This window comes from Calidris pugnax, unplaced genomic scaffold (genome assembly GCF_001431845.1).
Source record: "Calidris pugnax isolate Ruff unplaced genomic scaffold, ASM143184v1 scaffold153, whole genome shotgun sequence".
In the NCBI taxonomy this organism is placed as follows: Eukaryota; Metazoa; Chordata; class Aves; order Charadriiformes; family Scolopacidae; genus Calidris; species Calidris pugnax.
The window spans coordinates 8,367,377-8,385,584 of NW_015090999.1; the positions used below are offsets into that span (position 1 = coordinate 8,367,377).

General features: G+C 36.6%; 1 protein-coding gene across 5 annotated transcripts in view; it reads left to right on the top strand.

The window, feature by feature from the left end:
* Window positions 1–18,208, top strand: part of RBM26 (RNA binding motif protein 26) — a 59,048-nt gene that overhangs the window by 32,720 nt on the left and 8,120 nt on the right. For 4 of the 5 annotated variants that reach the window (XM_014955506.1, XM_014955508.1, XM_014955507.1 and 1 more), the window contains exons 15-20: window positions 1,608–1,736; window positions 3,882–3,956; window positions 4,496–4,666; window positions 11,996–12,100; window positions 14,664–14,873; window positions 17,352–17,438. In XM_014955506.1, coding sequence (XP_014810992.1) covers window positions 1,608–1,736; window positions 3,882–3,956; window positions 4,496–4,666; window positions 11,996–12,100; window positions 14,664–14,873; window positions 17,352–17,438 — 777 coding nt within the window. The remainder of the gene's footprint in view (window positions 1–1,607; window positions 1,737–3,881; window positions 3,957–4,495; window positions 4,667–11,995; window positions 12,101–14,663; window positions 14,874–17,351; window positions 17,439–18,208) is intronic. The other variant, XM_014955510.1, reaches the window with a different exon arrangement.

Consider the following 18,208-nt stretch of genomic DNA (forward strand, 5'->3'; position numbering starts at 1 on the left):
CTGTGCTTCCCAAAGAGCAGGAGGAAAAGGAGATGAAACAGTCATCATGGGGCCTTTTAAGGTCTGTATAGGGACTGGTGATTTATTAATTTGGGAAGAGATTCACTATTCATTCTCTTGAATAGTATTAAGAGATTTAGAAGACACTAATGTGTTCCTTCTTGCTCTCCTGTATTAGTTGATACAGGTACATCTGCTGTGGCATCTCTCCTTGTATTAAAAGATGAGAAAGCATGGTTCGCTCTGCCATGAAGAGAGTTCAGGGCAAAAAGGAGCATGTCAATATTTTTGACTTGGTCCTCCATTTGTGATGTAGCCTGTCTTAAACCTACTTTGTAATAGGAACTATGTAACTGGGATGTGCATATATTAATGTGCTTTAATGAGTTAAAAAAAATTTCCTTCATCTCATTTCCAATAGCCTGCTTAGAGCATTTTATATCACCTTTTATAATACCCCATAACATGCTTGATTTTTTTTCATTGTTTTTTTTTGTTCTCTCTGCACTGCCTACTCTAGAAGATACTTTACTGTGGGAAGAAATAGTATAAGTAGTGCAATGAAGTCAAAAGCTTTTATATGAAGTGTTCCTATTGTAAATTCTTCTGGTATCTTCATCTTTTCTGTCTTTCTAATCTTTCTTGGCTGTCTCTCTTTTTTTTTTTTTTTTCTCTCTCTTGTTGGTGGGCATTGTGTCTATTTTATGGAGTGCATGATGACCAATAGACTCTGCATGCATCTTTTAATTTTCCACATATAAAGTATTCTTAAACTCTTGGAAATGATACCAATTGCATAATTGCTGTGATTTGCTAACAAGGTGAATGAGATTATGCCTACATTATTTCCATCACTTAGCCATGGATTTTTTTCAATACTGACATGGCCAAAATGTCCTTAAAGGAACATGATAAGAAAATGGAATAGTCCAAATCTTCATGTTTTGTGGAGATATACATAGCATACTTTAGAGAGGTGTAAAGCAGATATCTTTGTCGTGGAGAAATTTTCATACCTCATCACAACTGTAGGAAAGAGAATAGAGATATAGGAGTCTCTTCCTTTGCTGTACGATGTTGAAGACTTCCCTGTACTAGAGTTACTTCTTGTTGATTGTGCAAGCTCTAATTTGCACAAACTGCATATGAAAAGGAACTATTCTATCTACTTTGGATGTTAGCCTCTAAAATTATGTTGAATTTTTGCTTGGAAAATTCATGCAGCCAAGAAAAAAATGTGTTTTAAACTTTAAAACAAAAAAGAACTTCTTCAGTTATTCTTGTGAAAATCTCAGTCTTCTGTTTCCTTGATTATGCTCAAATACATAAAGTGTTATGTATTTGAAACTTGGAAGTACATGTAAAATCTCAATGGAAAGGATTTATAGTCTGATGTTTATAATTCTTATATATCTGACATGGTGCTGCCTCTTTAAAAATTGTGTAACTTCAGCAACTCCAAATATAATTGTTACACCAAATTTTTATATTCCATATCATCAAAACGAACAAAAGAAAAGAAGCTTATTTTTTTTTAAGCATTCATGTTTTGTTTTTTTTTCAATTGAAATTCACTGGCAAAAAAATAAAATGATTTCCTCCTATAGGTTTTATCCACTTCTACTGGCTTGACAAAAACTGTGTACAACCCTGCTGCTTTGAAGGCAGCACAGAAATCTTTGCCTGTTGTTTCCACTTCCGTGCTAGACTCTAATGAAGCACAGAAGAAAAAACAGGTAAATTAAATATGCTTCTTTATAAAATGGACCTAGATTGGGAAGTTGTGACCACTAGAGATAGTGCACTATGTGTAGTCATCTCAAGAGCATAGGCGAAACCAGTTACAAGATGAAATTCACTTATAATGGTTTCTTTTCAAAGGACAAGAAAATTTGGTGGTGTTTTGTTACTTTTTCAATGTATGTTGAGGCAGTCAAAGCAGGTTTAAAACTCTCTAGAAGTTCAAAATGTGAAACACTTTATCCTGGAAGCAGAGACTCCGTGTTGAGGCAGGAATGGTCTATTGTGAGTGAGAAGGGACTTATAATACAGTCACTGTTCTCTCTTAAGCCTTTCTAGAACTGGTCTTTATTCTTAGTGTATTTTGTACTTGTGACCAAAATTCTTTCTTCACTTGAGAGAGCTGAGAACTGTATGACTCTCATTTTCTTGTTTCCAAACTGTAGTTCCCCTGCATCCATTTTTATTTTTTGCATACTACTGTTTTCTCCTTTTTTTTTTTTTATCTTAAAGAGGAAATGCAACAAAAATGGATTTGAACTTGAATAGATTGCTCAGTTCTAGTTAAGCTTCCTTAGAATTTTTCAGAAGAGGCCTAGTAAAGCTCCTTTTTTAGGCTTATTCTTATCACTTAGGAAAACTAAATATAGGAGAAATTAAGAGTTCAACACTAAGTTAGATTCAAACATAACTATTAAAAAAAGTATAATGATTAAACAAAGATTTTGGCCCATTGGTAAACTTCTGTAAGTAATGTCTAATATAATTTGAAATAGCAGTTTATAGCTACTTGTCAGTTATGGCATTGGTCCAGACTTTAAAGAAATCACTACTAATTTGGGAATTTTATTTCATATTTGTCCCTTGAAACGTGTTTTTCAGAATTAAAGCCTTTATCTTTCAAGTTAAGACACTAAGTGCCTGTGAAATGGCAAAAAGCTTTTAATAAAATTATTGACTCATCGTAACAGCTGTAGGGTTTTTTTTGAGAGAAGACACTGAAGACATGCTAAGTGATTGGCTCTTTTTTCATGTGCTCTTGTTCTCCTTCCTCTCTTCAGAGATTTCTATTACATTATAATACTACTTGTGGAAAAACATGATTTTGTGGGACTCACTCCCTCCTTTCCTCCTGTCTCCCTAGTTTTTCTTTGCATTCATCCCCTTGTCTTATCTTCACTTTACCTCAGAGAAATGATTGCACACTATATTGCAAAACTAACAATTCATGCCTCAGAATTTGTCAGTATTTGGGAAGACGTACAGAAACCTTATTACTATTTCTTTTTTTATGGCTGTTGTGCATTTACACTCTTCTTATAAGATAATCCTCTTGCAGTCTGATCCCAGTTGATTGTTGATCTAGAGGTGCAAAATAATCTTCTGCCTCTCCTCTAGCCCAGTAAATATGTTGATATCAAAGCTCGTGTTTTCTGCAAGTATCCTGCTGTCTAAGACTTCCACATCATGTATCTGAGAGCAAGACGCAATTGCTTTCTCTCAAACAGCATTAGTAGGAAGTGTGACACCTCCTTCGGAGTGCAGTATGTCACAAGTTTATCAGTTTCAATTTTAATTTTTCATTTGCCCATTGCAATGTCAAGACTCTTGTTTTTAGCAGATTGAGTGGTAGTACTTGTCACTTCCAAGTTCTGGTAGTCAAATCAAAAAGATGGTTTTCTTTGGGTAACATTTTGATTTTTGAAAATAGAGCGTATCTTCTTTTTGCTCGTAACTGTACTGGAGAATGTGTTTTAATCGATGGACTTGATTTATAGTTCCTTTTGAGATACTGTCCTTGCACGTTTGAACTCTTGTATTGTACCTCTTGCGGCAGTGTATTGTATTGCCTTTCAGCTTTCAGTAAAGTTGTGTAAGGGGTTAACATGTATATAATTAAAAATTAAGTCTTCTCAGCACAGATCTAACTAAGAAAGATCACTAGATCCTTCCCTGATTTGGTGATGCATTGTTTTCCAAAACATAATTTGAAATACTGCCTATTAGTACCTTGAGTTTCTGTTACTAATTTTTCCTGTTGTTGTATGTTACTACTGTATAGTTGTCAGGTATAGTATATTATTCTTCTGGAATTATTTTTCAAAATCTAGAAACTTTATGTAATTCTTTTATGCTTCTAGGAAGCATTACGACTTCAACAAGATGTGAGAAAAAAGAAGCAAGAGATCTTAGAGAAGCACATTGAAACACAAAAGGTAAAATGTTAGCAGTAAAGAAAGTCAACAATTCAGTTTCACTTCAAAATATTTCAGAATTTGTAAGCATGAGCTACAAAATTGACCTATAAAGTAAGTATTCTCTTAGAATGGCATTATCCATTATTTGAAATTCAGAGTTTTGATCTAACTTGTCTTGTTAGTTCAAGTTAGGTTACGCAATTTAGGTGCAATTTTAGTTGAAATTGCCGAACTTGGGTGCAACATGCTTATGTTTTTTGGGAGAAGGGAAAGCCTGAGAGTTCTACTAGACAAAAGCAGGAGAGATTGATGTAGAAAAGTATGTGTGACTACACTCAGGCTTAGGAGGAGAAAAGGGCAAAAATGAATTAATCAGAGATTCAGACAAAGATTTTAGTTTAATATAAGCTGTTAAAAGCCCTATATGTTGAGTTTGATGATCACAGCAAAAGAAATGAAGTATTCTGTTTTTCTACTAGTTGTAATGAGTGCTGGACAGATCTAGAATAGTTGCTAAGTAAAATATTTATAATTTTTATTTATTTTTAATTGGACAGATGCTGATTTCAAAGCTGGAGAAGAATAAAGCCATGAAGTCAGAAGACAAAGCAGAAATCATGAAGACCCTGGAAATCTTGACTAATAGCATCACCAAGTTAAAGGATGAATTAAAAGGTGTATCACCAGGAGGAGGGGCTCCTTTAAAAAGCATGAAAACTAAGACTCAGGTACTCAAGTTTTGGTCAGCTTTTTAGTAAAGATGGATTAATGTGCTTATGTCAGCAGAATGAAAATATGCAGCCACATCAGCAGTGTTGAGAACCATACTGGTTTAATTTTGAAGTAGTCTTCGAAGTGAGATTGGGTTTTGCCCTCTTTTTGAAGGAACATAATGAATTTTAAAACCATGCTGTTGTCTAAAATGTTTATCCACTGTTATGTAGGTATTACATATTTTGGAAAATCAAAAAAAAAGCCAAAAATCCCAAATCTTCTTTTACTTTATGCATTTTTTTGTGTATAGTCTATTGCTTTCTTAAATTTGTAATAGAAATCATGAAAATAGTATTTCCTATGCAAAAGGATTACTATTACGCAACACAGGTATCTTCTGGTCAGGTTTAATACACAAAACAAACTCCTTCATGAAACTAGTTGACTATTGTACTGGTACATAATTTCCAGGTTTTTTTTAATGTCAGTGAAATTTTTCAATATATGAACCTTTTTAGATGGAAGATGATACTGGTCAGTTTCCCTTTGATCTAGGTACCCATGGCTGGGTTGTAGCTATGAGAGGAGTTTCCCTTCTCTGCTCTCATTCTTGGTAATATATGGCCATAACTGGTTTCCCAGCTGCTTAAAGGTGGAATTACGTTACCTTTTTAAAATGCAGGATTTTGCTTTTTATAGAAGTATTTGTTCCAAAACGGGTCCTAAGGTGATGAAGAATTTAGCAAGGCTTTGAGAAATAACATTTTAAGATATTAATGTCTTCTTCTAAATACATTACAAGCTTTGCTTGCTTTATCAAGTGAGGAAGTGCATATTAATAATAGGGCAGATATTTGTACAGTGTCTTTTCCAGTAGAAGACTAGAAAAGAAGCCTTGATCTTTTCTTGCTGTTTTCATTCAGTTCTTAAATATTCAGAATGCTTTGTCTTCTCTTCTAATGTTTGGGATTCTGTTTTAAAAATCTGGTGTAACACTACAACCCAGACTTAATTTAAATGGATCGTTATTTTTTGTTTTGAAACAGCATTTCTACTGCTTTATCTTACATAGAAATATAGGCATTAAGAGTAACTGCAGTGTAAAAAACAGTGATGTACAATTTGAAAAGAAATATCAAAAAGAAATATTGAAATGACCTCTCTGTACTCACTGTACCTTCCTACATCGTTTGTCAGTCAGGAAAAAGTTGAAGCAGCATGTTTTTATCCTGAAAATGGACAAAAAATACACTTCCTGGAAGTCATTTTATACCTCTTAAAACACTTCAGTTGCAGTGGAATACTCTACTGTGTTTTAGAGGGGCAACTAAAAGTAATCTTTCCAAAATTCAGAAACTACTATAATAGTAATACTCTTCTCTTTTATTATTTTTTTTTTTGAGAAGAGATTTTTCTTAATGTTTTTGAAAGAGAATGGACGTTGTTTGGTGAGATAATGTTTCTGAGATGTCTGACGGAAGTTACCTACTTGTAGAGTGAATTTGAGCTATAAAAACTGTAGAAATTGGGAATATTTTCCAAGTTGCATTTGATTGTTATAGCTTCATGTTTTTCAGAAATACTCTTCTGCTGGTAGTGCAGAGTCCTTCATGAATTTGAGCAGGAAGAATAGGTTATAGCAGTTTTGATCCAAGAATAATGGTGATTGTAGGTCACGTCACATGGGAGAGAAAGAATCCAGACCCATAGAAATGAAGAAGCAAGTTGCATCAGGAAATCTTGGTAAATTCTTGACTAGAAAATCATGAATGCAGCATTTTAACCCATGACAGTTATTTTACCCTGAGAGTGGGCATTCCTTGAGCAGACAAGAAAATAGCCTGATAAGACAAAACTTCTCAAAATGGTTGAGATAGGAAAGGGTCTCTGGGGATCATTTTGTTCCATCACCACATGCCACTAAGAAGAGTATCTTCTTACTCATCCCCATTATTTATACACATGGATAAAGGTACTGTCCCCCCGCCACCTTCTCATCCTGAAGTCAGACAATCCCAGCTCTTTCAGCCTCCACTCATATAGTAGGTGCTCCAGTCCCTTAATCGTCTTGTGACCTTTCGCTGTGCTTTCTCCAGTTTGTCTCCCTTGTGCTGGGGAGCCTGGAACTGGACACAGCACCCTGTATGTGGCCTCACCACTGCTGAGTAGAGAAGGATTACGTCCTTTGACCTGCTGGTGGGGCTCTTCCTGATGCAGCCCAGGAGGCTGTCAGCCTTCTTTGCCACAAGGACACATTACTGTGCTCCTGTTCAACTTCTTTTCTACTAGGACACCTCAAGTCCTCTTCATTAGGGCTGCCTGCAACCTCTACTGGTGACTGGAGTTTTTCCTCCCCAGGTGCAGGACTTGGCATTTCCCTTTGTTGAAATGCAGGAGGTTCTTCCTGCCCCGTTTGTGCAGCATGTCAGGATCCTTCTGAATGGAAACACAACCAGCTCCTCCAAATTTTGTATTGTCCACAAACTTGCTGAGGGCACACTCTGACCATCCAGGTCACTAATGAAGATGTTAAACAGTATTGATGGCTGGGCCACACCACTAGTGACTGGTCTCCAGCTGGACTTTGTGCCACTGATCAGAATCTTTTGAACCCAGCAGTTCAGTCTGTTTTCAGACTACCTCACAATCTACTTACCTATTTAGCATGTCACCCTTTTGGCTGTGAGGGTGTTGTGGGCGACAGTATTGAAAGCCTTACTGAAGTCCAGATAAACAAATTCCACTACCGTGCTCTTGTCCACTAAGCCAATCAAGCATGATTTCTCCTTCTCTTTCCCCAGTCACCTTCTTGTTCTTAATATGCTTGGAAATAGTTTCCAAGATTAGTTGCTCCATCATCTTCCCAGAGATGGTGGTGAGGCTGACCAGCATGTAGTTCCCCATATCCTCTTCCCTTTGTTGAAGACCAGAGTGACATTTGCTTTTTCTCAGTCCCAAGGTGCCTTTCTCAAATGCCGTGACCTTTCAGAGATAGTTGAGATTGGCTTTGCAGTGACGTCAGTGAGCTCCCTCAATACTTACGGTTGCATCCCACTGGGTCACAGGTATTTGTGCATGTCCAGTTTGTTAAATGTTTCCTAACTTGATTCTCTTCCAATACAGGTAAGTCTGCCTTTTTCCAGCCTTTTCCAGCGTTCTCAGGATTTGGTATTGCAGAAGGCAAGTCTTTCCAGTAAAGACTGAGTACGAGGTATTGAGTAGCTCAACTGTTCCTGTGTCCTTTGTTGCGAGGTCCTTTCCCATTCAGCAGTCAGCCCATGTTTTTCACAGCAGTGTTTTGTTGCTGATAGGCCTACAGAAGCCATTCTTGTTCCTCACCCCCTCACCAGATTTAACTCCAGAGGGGCTTTGGCTTTTCAAACCAGTATCTGTATGCTCAGACAGTTTCTCTATATTTCTTCTGTGATCTGACCCTGCTTCTATCTCTTGTACACCTCCTTTGTTGAAATGCAGGAGGTTCTTCCTGCCCCGTTTGTGCAGCATGTCAGGATCCTTCTGAATGGAAACACAACCAGCTGGTATAGCAGACACTCCTCCAAATTTTGTATTGTCCACAAACTTGCTGAGGGCACACTCTGACCATCCAGGTCACTAATGAAGATGTTAAACAGTATTGATGGCTGGGCCACACCACTAGTGACTGGTCTCCAGCTGGACTTTGTGCCACTGATCAGAATCTTTTGAACCCAGCAGTTCAGTCTGTTTTCAGACTACCTCACAATCTACTTACCTATTTAGCATGTCACCCTTTGGGCTGTGAGGGTGTTGTGGGCGACAGTATTGAAAGCCTTACTGAAGTCCAGATAAACAAATTCCACTACCGTGCTCTTGTCCACTAAGCCAATCAAGCATGATTTCTCCTTCTCTTTCCCCAGTCACCTTCTTGTTCTTAATATGCTTGGAAATAGTTTCCAAGATTAGTTGCTCCATCATCTTCCCAGAGATGGTGGTGAGGCTGACCAGCATGTAGTTCCCCATATCCTCTTCCCTTTGTTGAAGACCAGAGTGACATTTGCTTTTTCTCAGTCCCAAGGTGCCTTTCTCAAATGCCGTGACCTTTCAGAGATAGTTGAGATTGGCTTTGCAGTGACGTCAGTGAGCTCCCTCAATACTTACGGTTGCATCCCACTGGGTCACAGGTATTTGTGCATGTCCAGTTTGTTAAATGTTTCCTAACTTGATTCTCTTCCAATACAGGTAAGTCTGCCTTTTTCCAGCCTTTTCCAGCGTTCTCAGGATTTGGTATTGCAGAAGGCAAGTCTTTCCAGTAAAGACTGAGTACGAGGTATTGAGTAGCTCAACTGTTCCTGTGTCCTTTGTTGCGAGGTCCTTTCCCATTCAGCAGTCAGCCCATGTTTTTCACAGCAGTGTTTTGTTGCTGATAGGCCTACAGAAGCCATTCTTGTTCCTCACCCCCTCACCAGATTTAACTCCAGAGGGGCTTTGGCTTTTCAAACCAGTATCTGTATGCTCAGACAGTTTCTCTATATTTCTTCTGTGATCTGACCCTGCTTCTATCTCTTGTACACCTTGGCTTTTGGATTTAAGTTTTGTTAGAAGCTCCTTCTTCATGCAGGTAAGCCTTTGCTTTATTATGTGCACACTCTGAAACTTGGAAGATGTGATTCTTGAAGTCATCCTGCCTTTCCAGCAGATACCCAGGCCCAGGGTCTTAAAACAGGAGGCTTCTTCCAACTGTCTGAAGAAGGCCTCATCTACTTCTTCTACCCGATCAGGCAGTGCATAGTACGCACCCACTGCAACGTCACTCATGTTGGTCTACCATCTTAATCCTGATTTGTAAACTTTTGCCTGGCTCATCATCTGTGTCCAGGCAGAGCTGCAGTCAAAGGGCAGCTCCAGCTCCTCGCCATCCTGGCTTGTCCAGCTGTAAGAGACCGTATCCATCCACTGCAGCACTCCAGTCGTGTGACTTTTCCTACAGGATTTCTGTAGTCCCAGTGAGACTGTAGCCCTGTAACTGTACACAGACATCTTAATTCCTCTCTTTGTTTCACATGTTGTGTGTATTAATGTCCAAGCTCTTCAGAGAGGTGCTGATTTCCCAGAAGACAAATGGTATTGTTCTGTAGGTCCTCCCTCATTTGTGTGGGTGGTATGTGTAGTGCTTGAGCTTGGTTGCCCTTCAGTCCTGTTATCTTGAGATCTCTTCTGCCCACACTGCCCTTTACTTGGCAGCCTGGTCCACCCCTTCCTTGTGTGATTGTCAGTTTTACTTAGTGAAGTGAGGCAATATATTAATTTGAGTTACAGTTTGAATGAAGTTCTGGAGTTGGTTTTCCATTTCCCTTGTACTATGGAAAGTGAAGAAACATTTTAAGCAAAGCCATTTCATAGTGGACAAAATAGAAAACTGTAGAAGAGTTGATTTTATCGATAGCTTTCCTCTCAGGGAGATGTGCATTATCTGTGAGCATTGTTTTGTTAACATTTGAAAGAGAGAAAACAATCAGTCCCATCTGACTTTCGCAGAAGTCAGGAGTTAAAAGAGCCTTCAGTTAAAATGTTCAACTTCTGACAATTTTCTGAAAGACTTTGCTCTAGGTTCTCTTGCATTTGCTTAGCATTTAAAACCTGGGCAGCTCAGAAGACCCTGCAGACCTGAAGCATTAGGTGGATGAGGCCCATGTGCCATTATCTTTACTTATTTTTGTCTTGTTTCAGTTCACACAGATTACAAAATACTCTTCCCCCCTGAGGGCGGAGACCTTTGCTGCCTCTTGGTGTGTCTTAAAGGAGGTATTTTCTCCTTGAGACCTGGCTCTATAAAAGAGAGATCTATAAAAGACAGCTCTATAAAAGAGAAATCAACATTAAGAGCACTAGAAATAAACCTCAAAAGTCTTGAGACTTTCTTTCCAACACCCATGTCACTGGCTGCTTTGTGAGTTCTAACTGCTAGTCGTTATTAAACTTCAGAGGTGCTTGTTTTGCCATGTCACTGATGTGTTGCAACACAGTGGGATTTGAGAGAAACACTGCTTCCAATTTTGAAAACTTTGAAAAACATTATACAGGAGATAATGGATTTTTTTTTTCTGTGGTTGCTGTAGGTAACAGAAAATGGGGCTGAAAGGGGTTCAGGTTGAAGTTACCAGTTGAATAATCCAGCTCTTTTTCTTTTAAAGCTTCCAGGAAAAAACAAAGAAACAAAAAGCCCCTTCTTTATCATTCAGTGGTGATACTTGGTTTCCAACTGTCACAACTGCGAAACCTTCATCTCTTGACAACCAGCCTTTGAATACATTACATGCTGTGGTTTTGAATCAACGGGTGTAAATGTAAAACTGTTTCACAATCATCTATAATTTTATCCTTCATTTGTGATGTCACTGGAACATTTGGCTGCTGTTTTTTTCCATTAAAAAAAAAAAAAGAAAAAAGCTTCCAATTTGAAATGGAACTTCAAATAAAATTTTCATGGTCACGTAAAGCCCTTTCCTGCACCTGTACCAGCACCTGCGCCTCAGTGGTTGCAATGAACATGTCAAAATTTGGGTTCAGAGACACCTTTCAGTTTCATATTAATTTTTGAACTTTCTAATATTTTTTTTTAAGGTACTGTGTGCTGGAAGGCAACTCCGGGTGCATGAGAGACCAACCTTTTGTTAGAGGAGGTCTTGTTGCTCTGTTTTTTCTACTTTGGTCTGAACAGAATTACCAATTAAGTAATAGTGATAAGCTTAAATGCCTTTTCTCATTACTGGTCATAGATTTTGTATTCATTCATAATTGTACTGCTTTTTTTTTTTTTTGTAGAATCTTTTTATCATCAATACCATATAATTTTGCATTTTCTACTTTGTGTATCTCTGGTTTAGAAAAAACCCCATTGGCTTTGGCTTTGTGTGGTAGTCCAAAAGCTTTGACGTCACCAAGCTCAGACACATGCTACTACACACTGAAGTTTTTATCATGCCAAGCAGGCTCCTAAGCTTCTGCTTGGTTTGTTTTTGAAGGTGTAAAGCTAGCGTAGTAAGCAGTATACCTGTAGAGATACAGCTGTGATCTGAATTAATAAGCCAAAATTTGGTTAAGCTTAAAATTTCACTACAGCTGCTAGTTTTCAAATTCCCTTTCCTTATAGTTTCTAGGAATTTGTTTTCCAGATAGAGGTGCTGTGGCAGATTTCTACCTTACCTGGAGGCCAGCGCTGGCCAACCCTTAAGTCGCTGTATTATTTCTGAAATAGCCCGCTGATAGGCGCCTAGCAATAGATTCTTGGAGTTTGTTGGAAGTTCTTTTTCCTCGGTAGAGAATGTGAACTGTGGAACTAATAATTTACCGTAACGATTTCTTAGATGCAGAAAGAGTTACTAGATACTGAACTGGATTTATACAAGAAGATGCAAGCTGGGGAGGAAGTTACTGAATTAAGACGAAAATACACAGAACTACAGCTGGAAGTATGTTTGTCTCTTCTTTTGTAGCAATTAACTCTAATCAAATATTTTCATACATGTTTATTATCTTGTGTATTGTATCATAAACTATTTTTTCCAGAGTGCAATATTAAGTTGCATGTAAATGAAGGCATTTAGCAATAATATTTTTAAAAATCAGTTTCTGAATTCTACTGAGGTACAGAAATAGTGTTGTCTTTAATTTTGATTACTCATCTATTTAAATTCTGTATCTATTTAGATGACATGATATTTTATAGATATGTGGTAGCAATATTTCCTTGAGAGCGTGAGTGTTTTTAAATTGTTGCCTGTAGGTGGTGTGTTTGATACAGAAGTGTTAAACACTGCTTGGTCTTTTATTCTTAAGTGTTAGCTTCCTCCTAATGAGATTAACCAAAAAGGCTGAAGTGTGAAAAGTAATGTTACGACAGCAGTGGTTTCAAGAGGAGGAGAACTTCCCAACAGGAAATAAAATGTTTCAGAAATGTTTAATATATAGAAACACGCTTTTTCTTGAAGTACTTGCTTTTAAAAAAATTCGGAAGGTTCTGCAGGATTCTTCATATCTATTTCTTATCTTGAGAAATTCTGAATGCTGTCGATGTTATTCTGTGTTATATTACAGTCTTGCTTATATGATTGTGTAATATCTGCTTAATTGCATGATAATCTTATCTCTTTTTACTGTTAAGCAGGCTGCTGTGTCGCTTAAATCCCTCTTGTGTTAATGAAGTTTGGTCATGTCTTATGTATTAACTACACGTGAACACAGTGCACATACATACGGCTAAGTTGCATTAAAATCTTGCTTTAAAACTACATTGTTATGCAGCTTTGCTAATTGTGAAAATAGGTCTGTTAGTAAGGCAGGCCAATTGAATAGAGATGACATAAAAGCTTATGTTAACAATATGTATTCTGGTAGTGAATAGTATTTCATAGGTTTACTGAAAGCTGATCGTATTCTGGTATTCATAGTATTTCATAGGTTTACTGAAAGCTGATTTATGAATTGTACATTCTACAAAATATGTGAATTGAATAATCTGTAAAATAGCAGTAGAAAAGTAGGTGCTTGTTCAAGATATAGTTACACTGTAGTTAGTGTGCCAATCCTACTCCATCCCTCATTGAGTCTGTATTTCGAGTTGGAAAATAAAATTGTAGCTTTTTCAGGAAAATAATTTTTGCTAGTTAAATGATTATTCTGAGGCCCTTAGCAAATACTGATCAAAGGATGGAGAAAAACAGGGCTGTTGGTAAAGCACACCCCTATGTTTCAAGAAATAGCATGAAATATATCCTTTGTATAATTTACAAGAGGGATATGGAGTTTTTTCCCTTGCTATTTATTTGATTATTTTTTTTTCCGTATTCTTACAAATTCTTTAGAAAAACTTATCCAGACATTGTCTTTGTGAGTTTAACTCCTGCAATATTCGTGTGTTGCTTCTGTGGCTCATAACATGCTGTTCTGTTCCAGGTGGCCTTGCTTTTACTGTGAGAACCCAAAATGTACAGTACAGCTTGATTGTTGAGACAGCACAGTCTTTTACTTTTCTGGATTATTCATTTAACCATTTAAAAACGTTTTAAAAAACCCCCACAAACCAACACCAAACCCCACAGGATTCTTTTTACAAAGAATAAAAAGTGGACTATGTACTACTGTAAAATTATCTGAATAATTTCATTAATAAAGCCATAAAAGATTGATCTCCTCATGGATGATACCACTGGCATGCATTAAAGTAGTACTGTCAGTGCTTGAGCTGTAAACACTGTACAAAATGTTAAAAACATTGTTATGGTGATGTCATTAAACATTTGATTCCTACATCAGATCTATTTGGTTTTGAAATGATACTTTTTTCTTCATATAAATGCTGAAATTAAATCCTTGAAAGTGCTTTTTTGAAACTTAAAATAACTTTGGCAAATTACTTTTTAAACGGCTGTCAGAGATACTGTCATCAGCCTTTGGACTTTTCCTGGAGAGTACGTGCCAGCTCTTTAGAAGGGATGTGCAGGTGTTGTGGGAATGGAAATTAGTCAATACAGAGACAAATTTTTAGCAAATAATTAGTCCTTGGAGGTGCTCTGTTTCATGCCTCACAATTCTGTGGCCAGAATCTATACTGCTGCATTGATTCTGGTCAGAATAAAAGTTTTGGATGGATTATGAGAGACAAATTAAAATACAAAGATAAACAAATGAAGTAGGTAGTCACCATGTCAAGAAAATTTGTTCATGACATTTCAGTGTTATACCGCAGTTCCTCCCTGCTATGAGGAATTATCCTCACAGTTAAGGGCTCTTTTGGTACCTGTTTTTAATACCGTGTTCTTTTTTCCTATTTCTGATCTGTTAATAATTAACAGCATGAGCTTTGTAATGTTACTAACGTGTTTGCTTTTTGTTATTTTAAGACCTCTAAGCTACTATTTCTGAGGCTTGTTTGGGGATGTGTTTTTAAGAAACAACAGAATGTGTTTGTTAATTTTGCCTAATATTTAAATTATGAATTTTAATCCATCAATGTGTTATGTATAAACACCTTAGGCTGCCAAACGAGGGATTCTTTCTTCAGTTCGTGGTAGAGGGGTTCATGCAAGAGGTCGGGGTGCGTCACGTAGCAGAGGTAGAGGAATACGAGGCCGGGGTAGAGGCAGAGGAGTTCCTGTGCATGCAGTGGTGGATCATCGGCCTAGGGCATTAGAGATCTCTGCCTTTACAGAAAGCGATAGAGAAGATCTCCTGCCTCATTTTGCGGTATGTGGCAATTGCACTTCTTCTGTTCTTTGGGTAATGTTCTTCTATTAAATGACTCTTGATTCGGTTCATCTGGAAATATTATTTAGGAATGAATCTTTAACGTGATATACCTGTTTATGGGAAAAGAGGATGCACCAGAAAAAGGTGAAGCAGAGAAATAACACCATTGATACAACTAGTTATAATCACATAGCATTTACAAAAGTTGGGTTCTTTTCTTAAATAGAAAGGAAATAGGGAATATAAAGTAATGACTTGTTCAGGATATGTGTAAAATTGTTATAACTTTTTAGGCCTACAAAGATAAAATAACTGAACGGATGGTGAGAACAAAGATTAATTCAATGCCAAACTTTCAGTGCCTGAAGTCTCTTTATCTATATTGAGATATCTTAACAAGTGCTTAATGCAAATTTGTAATGTTTTTGCCTAACTTTCTGAATTTAAGAATCAAGATGAGAGTTGTGCAGCTATATTTAGATCTTGGCAGGACAGCCAAAGGTTCCTGTTTTTTCATTGCTGTAATTAAGAAGTCAGACCTTTTTCTACTTTTTTGTTTTGTTGGCTTTAGTCTAAAAAATTATAAAATGATGTTCATATTTTTTTAGCAGATTTTTATTTTCAAATACGATCAAGTGAGAAATCAACATAAATTTATAAAATTCTTATCCTCTATAAAAATAAGGTTATAATAAAAGGAAAATCATGTCTTTTGTGGAATGAATGCTAAGAATATCTACTGGCATAAATTGTGTGAATCTTCATCTGTGTTGTGTCCTGCCTACCCCCTCCATTGATTTTTTTTTTTTTTTTTTTTTTTTTTTTTGTGGGAGGGAAGGGAGGGTGAGGGAGAGAGATGTTTCAATATTTGCTTGCAGTGGTCCTCTCTGAAGTTAGAAGTCTAAGAGCCAGTAAGTTCTGCTCCAGTCAGTTTACATAGTATTTCCTGTCTGGCAGCCGCGCAGGCAGCTTTTCAAGAGAACAAGAGCCAACAAGGACCTGTCTGTCCTTTTAAAAATAAGTAAAAAAAGCCAATGACAACAAAAACCAACCAAACAAGGAACCCAAAACAGTAAAAACATGATTATTATACTGCATTTTTTAAGGTGTCTTGTTTCCAGGAGCTATATATATATACACACATACAAAAATTTACATATATATTTTGTTCCCCTTAAAAACACCGCATTGTATGTATATAGGGGAACAAAAAGGGAACTGTCATACCCATAAACAGAACAACATTATTTTCTCTAGAGATGAATGACAGACCAAACATTTAGACGTACCTGTATATATATGTGTGTATGTCTATTTAAGGGGAACAGAAATACTTTTTATAGAGAAGTATGATGGACTGAATATTTGAGCAATGACTTCAGAAATACTTGGTGTGAAACTAAGAGCATAAAACTTTAAAATGAAGCATTGCAATCCACTTGTTCAACCATAGGACACTTCTGAGTCCAGTTTCAGCAGTGAGTGTAAGAAAAAGCTTACTTTTAATCTGCAGCAGTATATTTTGATTTAGTCTGCCTTACAAATGTTGTTGAAGTAAATTTTGCTGGTCACTTTTCATATTTTTCATTTCATTATGTACTTCTTGTAGTGACTACAAAGAATATAAAAATGAAGACAGAATCTGCCACTGTTAAAATATTGCTGTCTGCTGTCAGTTTATGGTCATAAATTTTGGGTTTATTGCAGGGAGTGTTAAACTTACTCTCTTTAACAAACAAAAATATTTACCAAAAAAAATTTAATAGCATCAACAAGTTCTGTTCACAGTGTTAATAGTACAACACTGAGACAAAATGTTAATTATTTCATTTTGCAGGTTGTGCATTTGCTGTTTTAAACTTGCTTCAAATTCCATGGAAATGCAGTGAGCTGTATTTCTGTTTCTGTGATATGATATCACAACTCTGCACACGAGCAGTGCACTCCACCTATACAGATATGTTGGGCATTGCAGCTTACAGTGATGGCAGCATTAAAGGTAGCAATACCATAGAGACCATTATAGGAATAGATGGGTCAGGTTCTTAAGATGCTGAAATCAAGTTGAGTTTTGAAACTTTTTCTACAGTCCCTGTGTCTAATAGATATTTTGTAGAACAGTTTCATGCTAGACTAACGAAACCATCTCAAGATCCCTTTTTGCTGATTGAGAGAGTATTGAAGCAGAAGAACCTCTATTTCTGTCATAATTTTACTACTTACCTGTATGTTTACAATTGGGACTGGAGATTACAGCACTTCTGTGTTTTAGAAGTGCAAGTAAAACTAACTGTATTCCTTGCAAAGATTAGTACTTGATTGGCATTCAGGCTGTGATAGGTACACTATTCTAATTTTACATGATTTTGAGGGCAGCATTTTTAGAGATGGAGATTAGGACATTGATTTAGGACAGCATTTTTAGAGATGGAGAACTATTTCACTAAGCCTTTGTTTTTATTTATTCATTAAAAGCAATATGGTGAAATTGAAGATTGCCAGATAGATGACTCTTCTCTCCACGCGGTGATTACCTTTAAGACAAGAGCAGAAGCTGAAGCTGTGAGTATAACCTTTGTTGAAAATACTCTGCAAAATTCAGCTGTGTTCTAATTATGTTATACTTCTATATTAGAATAAATGTAATACTGCTAATTCTTTAAAAACATTTTAAAATAAGTATGACACGAAAGTTTTATTGCAGATTAAATTAATCTGTCTAAACAGCATATTAATGAAATTCTTGGAAAATTATGTTTATGGGAAGCTCAAGTACAGGATGTAAGAGAGACATTAAGAGGATACACTTGGGAATTGATGGCTGGATGTCTTGGTTTCTCTTTATTTAATTGCCAGTTGTTTCCGTCTGGAGACTTGATACCCTCACAGTCATCCTGAAATTTCACTGACACTCTGCAGAGTGAGCCTATATATTTCATTTGGCATCAGTTGGATTTACCTTTGCCTGAAAGTGTAAATGTGTAAATGTGATTTTATGTGATGGGATTTGTTTTTTTTCTTTTTTAGCCTGTTTCATAGAAATTTAGGAAATTACGGAAGCATAGAATTATTGAAGTAACTTTTAGAGATTAAAATCCAGAGTTGAGGTATATTACAGTTCAACAATATATAATGTGGAAAATAACAAACATTCTGCAAGTTCTGCAAATTATTCTGTTTTCTTTAAAATCTTTACATCACTTTTGGGAAGGAGTGTCCTGAAAATAATAGGGACTCCAGAAAGAATGGATTCACATTTTCAGTATGGTTGTATGGAAAGATTTCATTCTATATTCCTATTTTGCACAAAGTTGCTATTTTTTCACAAAGAT